This window comes from Carlito syrichta, unplaced genomic scaffold (genome assembly GCF_000164805.1).
Source record: "Carlito syrichta isolate Samal-C Ts95f unplaced genomic scaffold, Tarsius_syrichta-2.0.1 Scaffold303895, whole genome shotgun sequence".
Lineage (NCBI taxonomy): Eukaryota > Metazoa > Chordata > Mammalia > Primates > Tarsiidae > Carlito > Carlito syrichta.
The window spans coordinates 138,100-147,874 of NW_007247991.1; the positions used below are offsets into that span (position 1 = coordinate 138,100).

Consider the following 9,775-nt stretch of genomic DNA (forward strand, 5'->3'; position numbering starts at 1 on the left):
CCTCCCTCCCTCCCTTCCTTCCTTCCTTCCTTCCTTCCAAAGGCAGGGTCTCACTCTGTTACCCAGACTGGAGTGCAATGACATGATAATGGCTCACCGTAGGCTTGACCTTCTGGGCTCTAGCGATCCTCCAATCTCAGCCTCCTGTCTCAGCCTCCTGAGTAGCAGGGACCACAGGCACACTCCATCATACCCAGCTAATTTTTAAAAATTATTTTTAGGGATGAGGTTTCACTGTGTTGGAATAAAATATTGTTGGCATTTCCTGTCTTTCTCTGGGTTTACTGGAGAGGCAGTCTAAGATTCTTGAATACAGTGTCTGCTGCACCAACTTGGGGGTTTGTTAAAAATGCAGAATCTGGCCCTTGTCACAGCCGGACTGGGTTTTTATGCCCACTGCCCAGAAAAACCCAAGACTGACACAGCCATCACAGTGGAGAAAGAGTTTAATATCATTAAACAGCCAGGCAAGAAGGGTGGGAGATACTTCTCAAACCCACCTCCCCAAGAACTCACAGGCTAGGATTCTTTTATATATGCATGTATTTATGTATGTATTTTGACTCACGGTCTCACTCTATCACCCAGGCTGGAGTGCAATGGCATCATCAAGTTTCACCATAGCCTCTACCTCCTGGGCTCAGGCAATCCTTCTGCCTCAGCCCAAGTAGCTGGGACTACAGGAAGGCACCACCACGCCTGGATAATTAAAAAAAAATTTTTTTTCAGAGACAAGGTCTTTCTGTGTTGTTCAGGCTGATGTTGAACTCTTGGGCTCAAGCAATCTTCCTACCTAGACCTCCCAAAGTGCTGAGATTACAGACGTGAGCCACCGCACCTGGCCAGATGCTAGGGTTTTTAAAGGGAATTTAGTAGACGTGTGGGGGCTAGGGACTGATGATAGGGTGATGATGTCGTAGGGGGTATGCACATTGCCTTCATGTCACAGAGACAATTTCTGAGAGGGAGCCTCACAGGACCAGTGGAAACAGCTTCCACCGGTGTGTGTTCTGGGCCTGGGTGGGGCCTCAGGTCTGTCAGAGTATGAAGTCTGAAAAATATCTCAAATGCCATTCTGAGGTTTTACAATAGATGCTACCAAAAAGCAAGTTCCTTGACCATAGCTGTTGGCCCCTGGGCTGTGGGTCATCATAGGGGAAGTTGAAGAGGAAGGTGTGGGAGAGGTGAATCCCTAGAGGTTAGAGCCCCTCATCCTCTGTGTTTGTAGCTACCAGTCTTAGGCCCATTGTTTAAGAAGGAATATATTGATCAGTCTTTCAGGACAGTTTCCCCCTCCCCAGGGGTCAGAACAGGAAGATAATCAATGGTCCTCTGTTGGAGTAAAAGCAAACCTAGAAACAACAGATTTGTTCAGTTCTAACTGCAGCTGCAGCTTTTCAGGGCTCAGGTCTCTTCCACAGTTTTTACTCTGTGGCCAGATATTAACTTTATTATTATTATTATTATTATTATTATTATTTGAGTCGAGGTCTCACTCTGTCACCCAGACTGGAGTCCAGTGGCACAATTATGGCTACCATAGCCTCAGGTGATTCCTCCTGCCTCAGCCTCCCAAGTAGCTGGGACTACGGGAGTGAACCAGCAAACCCAGCTAATGTTTAGCATTTTTTTTTTTATAGAGACAAGGTCTTCCTATGTTGTCCAGGCTGATCTCAAACTCCTGGACTCAAGCAATCCCCCTGCCTCGGCCTCCCAAAGTGCTAGGATTATAGGCATGAGCCACCATGCCTGGCCTCTGATAGTAACTTTATATAGGTGAACTCACTCTTACCCCAGAGAATCTAATTCAGTGGACATGGGCTAGGATTTGGAAGGCGGTGAGATGTCCCCTCCCCAGACAGCCCCACGTGGAGCAGGTGGTTCTGTGATGCTCAGCGAGAGATTACTCTAAGGACATCCCGGCGTCCCCAGTTGATAACATATTTATGGAGGAAACAGAAATAGAAAATTACAGCCTGCTCTAGTGGAAAAAGAACTGGAAACACAGAAAGAAAATATTCCCCAAAATGGCAGCTGCCTGAGACTACTGACGAGAGCACGGCCTAATTCCATATTTCCCAGGATGCCCTGTAGCAGATGTATTAATTTGACAATCAACAAAATTACAAGTTTTTTCCCAAAGAAGTAAACAGTTTCCGCTTGGCTCCAGTTGGGCCGTCACTTGCTATGTCCTGGGAGTCAACACATCCCTCTATCCAGGGGACTCAGAAACCACCTCCCAGGCCAGGAATTCCAGAATCACTTCCTGAGGTCTGGGAGTGAAAATGCCAAGGCTACCTCAATCTCCCAGGTGTCCTAAGGTATTTATTGTCATGACTTACTGAAAGTAGTCACTGCTTGTAAGCTCTAAGTGCCACAAAGTACACTAAGATTTTTAAAATTTGCTTTCTCCGATCTAATCCTTGCCACGACCCTATTACTATCCCTGCCTGGTAGCCCCGAAGACAGAGGCTCAGAGGGATTCAGCGACTTGCCCCAGGGCACACAGCACTGAGGAGGTGGGACTCCCCCTCAGGCAGGGTGGCCTCCAAGGCCTGGGCTCTGCCCCATCCCCTCTCCCCTCCCTACCTGTGCTCCACGGGTGAGGACAGTCCCCACCAGAGCGGAAAAATTTAATTCCAGCGACCCTCAGACCAGGCACTGACTGCCACTTGTGTTTCCTGCAGAGGTGAAGGTGGTGGGTCTGGAGGGCACCGACAAGCTCACCATTCTCCGAGGCTGCCCGGGGTTGCCGGGGAACCCAGGACCCAGGGGAGACGCAGGCGCCAATGGAGAGAGAGGTATGTGATGGGGTGGGAGGAGGACAGAAATTTCGGGATTGGGACAGTAGTTGCTCTTGCTTTTCTGAAACTAGAGGCCAAATTGGTCAACATCCCTATCGTGGTTGGCAACTTTAGTCTTGGTCTTGTTGATGAAAAGATGCCAAACTCTGTAAAATATTTTGAGATGGTTTATTCTGACCCAAACTCGAGGACTGAAGCCCTGGGAACTCCCATCCCCAGGAGGTCCTGAGAATGTGTGCCCACCATGGCGGAAGGGTGGCTTGGTTATATACACTTTAGGAAGGCAGAAATTACAAGAAACCATCAATCAATACACGTGAGCTTTTCATTGGTTTGGCTCAGGAAGGAAGGACATTTCCAAGGGTAGGGGCGGAAGGTTTTCAGGTCACAAGTAGATTCAAAGATTTCTTGATGAGTGGTTTGGAGCTCCTAAATCTAAGGAAGATAGGAGAGGAGCTGTTTTGTTGAGATAAGGAAATGGAAAACTCCGGGTCTGTTGATGCTTAGATGAAGTCCTATATGTGGCAGACTTCAGGGAGGACAGGTAAGGGTCTTGAAAAGCTTTCTGGAGTCTGGGAGTCCCCAAGGGATGGCTCTGCAGAACCATAAAATACTTTGATTTTCTTCTTTATTTGTTGTGTGATGTTATACCAGAGTCAAGTTGGAAAACAGACTTTAGGGTAATAATGCCCTGTTTGGTGAGTCTGTATCAGGTGTGACTCTCCGAGCCTCTTAGTTAGGAGTTTGGATAAGAGATAAAAAGGTCAGACTTAGTCCCCGGCCCTTACTCAGAGATGACACCCACGGTCCAATTGGGGTCCTAAAGATGGAGACAGCTTCTCTCTGAAGTGTTTCTGAGCTCCCATTTGGGGATGGGATGCTTCCCTAGAGCTGTTTTCTAGCCCTTGACCCACCAGCTTGACTTGGCCATTGACAGGACTTCTTTCCAGGAACCTCCATCTTCTCACCTGAAAACTGGGGCCACCACTTTCTTCTATGCCTATCTCACATGGGGAAACTGAGGCTCAAAGGGGTCTGAAACTTTCTGAGTTCGCACACCAGTGAGGAGAGGAGCTGGGACTGAACCCAGGAGTGTTTCAGAGTACAGCCAGCACCCCTGAGCCCTGGGCTCTGAGCCAAAATCTGAGCTCTGTGAGTGGTCCTCCAGGGTACATACATAGCACCTCTCCTGTCAACATGAGAGTTCATGCAGGGGCCTGAGTTGGGTGGTTTTAAGTTCCCCTAAGCCTCGTATGAAGCAAGTGTGTACTAAAAGCTCAAAAAGGGAGCTGCCTTAGAGGGAGAGCTTCCCATTCCTGGAGGAATTCAAGGTGGTGCTTCCAGGTAGATAGGACAAGCTGGAACGTCTCTGTGACTCCCACGTACTCCACTGTGTCTTGGTCCAAGGTCCACGTGGGATGCTCTGGTCAGGTCCTCTGTGTCCACTCAGCATGATGGACCCAAAAGCAGGATTTCTGCCCTTCAGTGCCCTGGTGGGGGAACACCGGGGAAGAGGCTCCTTCCCTGGCAGGAGGACATGAGGCCCCTTGGACCAGGCTTCTCCTGGGGGCGTGGCTAATTGCTAGGCTAATTGCTAGGCTTCTCCCTGGGAGCGTGGCTAACCTGATAGGCTTTTCTCAGGGTCATGGCCAATCAGCTAGGCTTCTCCCAGGGGCATGGCTAATCTGCCCAGAACAAAAACCAGCCCTCAGGTACCGACCCCCCACCCAGGGGAATGGCGAAGGAGCAGTGCTGCCTCTCTCAGAGGGCGTCTGGAGAAGGCTCAGCTCTGGACTCAGGCCCCAGAGATGGACGAAACCAGAGTGGCAGGCAGTCCTCAGTTGCCTGCTGAAGCTGAAGATACTGGCCTGGAGGACTCCTGGTGTCCCCTCTGCGGTCAGACTCACGTGTGGGGCTGTGTGAGTCCCCAGAAACTTGGGCACCCACTGCACAAGGGGCTCACCCTTTCCATGCGGGGACCTGGCAGGACAAAGTTCTCTGACTGGGTCCCTAACTAGGGTGACCTGGGCCTGGGTTTGTGGTCGACAGCCGGTGAAACCCAGGTTGCTCCCAAAGGAACAGGGGCACCCTGCCCTGAAGTCCCAGCTCGGGGTGCAGGCCCCTCCCTCTGTGGTCCCCTCCCCCAGGCTGACCCATCCAGGGTCAGCAGGTCTGAGGATCACTGGGACCAGAACGGGGGTGGGGGAACAGGGCAGGACGTTACTGATTGAGGCAAAGTTGGTTTTTTTTGTTGTTTTTTTTTGAGTCGGTGTCTTACCCTGTCATCCAGGCTGGAGTGCACGGTGAAATCACGGCTCACTGCAGCCTCAATCTCCTGAGCTCAGGCAATCCTTCCGCCTCAGGCTTCAGAGTAGCTGGGACTACAAGCATGCATGCACTACCATGTCCAGTTAATTTTTTTTTTTTAATAGAGATGAGATCTTGCTAGGTTGCCTAGGCTGGTCTCGAAATCCTTGGCTCAAGCAATCCTCTTGCCTCGGGCTCCCAAAGTACTGGGATGACAGGGGTGAGCCACCGCGTTCGGCTCAGGGCAAAGATTTGTAAGTGGAATTGTGAGTTCGCCTTTTTCTAATGACGCTTCTTTGGCATTTGCAGGAGAACGAGGGCTTCCTGGAGCCCCTGGGAAGGCAGGACCACCTGGGCCCAAAGGTAATGATGGGAAGAGAGAGAAGAGGCCCTGAGCAGGACCCTCAGGTCTGTCTGTTAAGAACGGAGGAAGAGACAGAGAGAGAAATAGAGGAGAGACAGAAAGGGGGAGGTGGAGAGAGAGAGAGACAAAGAGAGAGAGGAGAGAGACAGATAGAGACAGGCCCTGTCATATCCCAGGCCTCAGCTTCTCCTTCCCCACCATCAAGAGCCAGGTACTTTAAACCTTAGGAAAGTGACACATGGTGGCCCACATCTGTAATCCCAGAAATTGAGGTGGAAGGATTGCTTGAGCCCAGGAGTATGAGAACAGCCTGGGCAACATAGTGAGATCCCATCTCTATTGTTATTAAAAATGTTGTTTTAATAATAATAAATTGGGCCGGACTCGGTGGCTCAGCCTGTAATCCCGCGCCTTTGGGAGGCTGAGGTGAGTGGATTGCCTGAGCCCGTGGGTTCGAGACCCGCCTGGGCAGCGAGACCTCATCTCTACAATAAATCAAAAAATCAGCTGGGCGTGGTAGCGCATGCCTGTAATTCCGGCTACTTGGAAGGCTGAGGCGGAAGGATCGCCAGAGTCCAGCAGGTCGAGACTGCGGTGACCAGGAGCGGCCACTGCACTCCAGTCTGGGCGACAGAGTGAGACTCCAACTCAAAAAATAATAATAATAATAAATTGGAAACAACAACAACAAACCTTTGGAGACCATCAGGCTAGGATTCAACCCTGGTGGTCACTGCCTCCTACTTAACCTCCCAGAAGTGCTGCCCTTGAGTGGGATCCCACACAGATGGGCCAGTCTCCCAGGTGACCAGCTGTTCTGACTGTCAGCATTTCATGCTCCTGCCTCTCTCTAGGAGCCCGAGGAGAGACGGGAGCACGTGGAGAGAAAGGTGAGCCATCCCCTGGCCCTTGAGAGGGGTGGGTGTCTCTTCAGGGGAGGGGTCCTCAGAGATCTCTGTCTGTCCACCCCTCCCCCTCAGGGAAGGCCTCAGACCCAAGTCTCTGCCCATCCAGGCTGTGGGCAGGGAAGGGTGGAAGGACCCACCCGACATGTTTTGTCTTCAGAGTCTGTGGGTCTCAACCCTCAGCATGTGTCAGTGGTCAGCCCACCTGATCAGCAAGACCCTGTGACTGCATAAATGTGGACACAGCAATATTTAATTTTTTGTCTAATTTAAGCTCATTTAGTCAAATAAATTATAAAATAAAAAATATGGCACAGCGGCTCACGCCCGCAATCCCAGCACTTTGGGAGGCCAAGTTGGGAGGTTTGCTTGAGCCCAAGCGTTCAATAGCAGCCCAAGCAACATAGTGAGACCTCATTTTTATTAAAAAAAATCAAACAATTGACCAGGCGTAATGGCATGCACTCAGGAGGCTGAGGCAGGAGGATCGCCTCAGCCCAGGAAGTCGAGGCTATGGTGAGCCATGATTGTGTCACTGCACTCCAGCCTTGGTGACAGAGAGAGACCCTGACTGAAAAAAAATAAAGCAAAATATGTACAAAACTCTAAGACCCAGTGACATGCTCTAAAAATAAAAATTGCAAGACTGGGGCAGGGACCCAAATACCAGATGCCACCAACACGTGTACCACCACAAGCAAGCTGTAAGGAAGAGGCTGGGATGAGCTTGGCATGATTCTGACGGAATTGGAAGAGTCGACTCTTGGCCATAATTAGTACCTGGAGGCCCCAGGCACGGGTCCAGTTAACACGGCATGACTGTCAGTGCTCACAGAGGAAAACCAGACACGGTGGGGGTGACATCAAAGGTATGGCCCGTGCTCCTCCGGGAGGCAGAGTGTAGCCACCCTCCATCAGACCTGGCTGGACCCTGTGCGTCCTGGGGTGACTGCTGTGTTCTTTTTTCTATGAAGGAAGAACCCCCAAAACCCGGAATTATCTTTTAGAGGGCGGGCTCCTTGTACAGATTTCTCCCGCGAGGGAGTTGTTCTAGGAACTCATCGGCATCGGTGGACCCGGTCATGTTATTAAAAAAAATCACACAATTGGCCAGGCATAATGAGGCTGTGTTCAGCTTCAGTGCATCTTTTCTGGAGATTCTTTCAGTGCATTTGCCTGTTTCATGATGGAGATTTATGAGTACACCTGCCCACTCCACGAGGAGCGTTCAGCAGTTTTTGGCCAAAAAGGGCATGACCCCCGTGCCCCAGTCTCCCTGTCATCAGATCTCACCCTGAGAGACTTTGGTTTGTTTGTTTCCCTGGATGAAAAAAGTCTTCAAAGGGAAACATTTGGCTGATGTGGAAGAGGTGAAACAAAAAACAGCAGAAGCACTAAAAGGCAACACAACTGATGGGTTCAAAAACTGTTTGAGCAGTGGACAAAAAGTCTCAGCAGGCGTATTGCATCCAACAGAGAGCACTTTGAAGGTGACTGAAGTTTCAACATGTAGGAATAAATACCGTTTTTAAAAGTTCTGGACTTTTTTGGCTGCCCCCTGTATTCTGTGTTCAGGGAGCACTTAGGGTGGATGGGACAAAGGCTCGGGTTTAAACTAATGACGGTGTCTCCTCTCTCTCACACAGGGGACACGGGGCAGGCTCAGTCTTGTGCTACAGGTGACTGATCAGGCCTGGACACAGGCGCCTGAGCTCGGGCCCCTCCCCAGGGCCAGCTTCACGCCCTCCTGCTGCAGAATCAAAGGACAGCACTCTCTGTACACACTGTCCTCCCTCCATTACGCAAGCAATGGGCAGCTATGGCCTGAACAGCTAGTACACTCCATGACAACTTTGGTAGAGGGGTCTTCAAACTGAGCCCAAAGGCCAGGTGCCTGGGAGACCAAGGTGGGGAGGCTGGGAGGTGGGAGGTGGTACTGACTGGGCTTGGCCACCAGAGCTGGGTACCCTGGGGGCTGTGTCTCTGTCGGGGCCTCGGAGCCCTCTTTTGCCATGCAGACACCCACCGTGCCTACCTCTCTCCAGTGGCCTCCCTCCTGGGGCTCCCCTCTCCTGCCCCCGCCCCTACTCAGGACCCCCCATCCTGCATCTGTTCGCGGGTTTCCTCCCCAGGCCCGCGGACCTGTAAGGACTTTCTCAACTTGGGGAACTCCTTGAGTGGCTGGTATACCATCTACCTGCCTGACTGCCGGCCCCTGACCGTGCTCTGTGACATGGACACAGACGGAGGCGGGTGGACTGTGAGTAAGGCTGAGTGTCTCCGGGCAGAGGTGGCCACTCTGGGGTCCCAGAGGCCTGGCCTCTCCTTGGCAGGAGAACACTCTGTGGGACTGTATATTTCTCTCTACCTCTAGAGTGATTCTTCCATTCCCCGAGGGTGAGGACAGTGAGAAATGATGGAAGAGGTGGACCCGTAGGACCAAGCTGGGAGGGACCCCCTGCTCCTGCCATGTGGCTTAAGGCTGATTGCCTGCCCTCTCTGATTCTTCTCCATGTCCTCTTCTATCACCTGGCCTCTGGGACAGGGCCAGGCAGGCCACTTGCAGCACTGGCTGTGAGCGGGGGAGGTCAGGTCCCCCATGCTGAGGCATGACAGCCGGGATCCCCACCTCTGTCTCTGCCCCCGTCCCCCATAGGTGTTCCAGAGAAGGGCAGACGGCTCCGTGGACTTCTACCGAGACTGGGCCATGTACAAGCGGGGCTTCGGCAGTCAGCTGGGCGAGTTCTGGCTGGGGAACGACAATATCCATGCCCTGACCTTCCAGGGTAAGACCAGCACCAGGGCTGGGGCTGGGGCCAAATGGAGTCGCTCTGCCCTATACCTGGGCAGTTGGGAACACAAGACCGGTCCTCTGGGCCCAGGGGTGAGACTCCGACATGCAGGGTCATGTGGGACACCCTGGGCGTGTGTCCTTTGCTGCAGGCTCTCAGAGTACCAGGACCCCGGTGTGTCAGGGCTCTGGGGGAAGACCCTTCCGGACTTAGCATCTCAGAACGGGGGAGTGGGAAGCAAGAGTGATGCCATGGGTTGGGGTAACATGTTCCCCCTCCGAAAGTTGCACTGTCTTTGAAGCTGGCACCTGAGTCCCATGGAAATCCTTCCCTGGCCTCTTCCATCTCAAGCCTGGGCAGGCCTGACCCACCCACACTCCCCGTGAGTGAGGGGTCCTCCACCCCAATGCTCTGGTGGAGGGTGTTAGCTTCAAGGCTGCTTCTGAGGCAAACAGCACAATTCCTATCCGACCACTACCCCATGGCATGATTGAGGGTAAGCCCTCATGTGCCCGAAATTCTTACAAAAGAAATTACATTCACAAAACCCTAAATGCACAGGCCATAAGAGATAAGATAGACAAGTGGGACCTCATTAAACCT

At 52.0% G+C, this 9,775-nt stretch overlaps 1 protein-coding gene across 1 annotated transcript in view; it reads left to right on the forward strand.

The window, feature by feature from the left end:
* LOC103261617 (ficolin-1) overlaps positions 1-9,775 on the forward strand; it is a 13,890-nt gene that overhangs the window by 649 nt on the left and 3,466 nt on the right. Inside the window, exons 2-7 of the mRNA XM_008059210.1 lie at positions 2,688-2,801; positions 5,421-5,474; positions 6,330-6,365; positions 8,027-8,059; positions 8,513-8,640; positions 9,037-9,166. Coding sequence (XP_008057401.1) covers positions 2,688-2,801; positions 5,421-5,474; positions 6,330-6,365; positions 8,027-8,059; positions 8,513-8,640; positions 9,037-9,166 — 495 coding nt within the window. The remainder of the gene's footprint in view (positions 1-2,687; positions 2,802-5,420; positions 5,475-6,329; positions 6,366-8,026; positions 8,060-8,512; positions 8,641-9,036; positions 9,167-9,775) is intronic.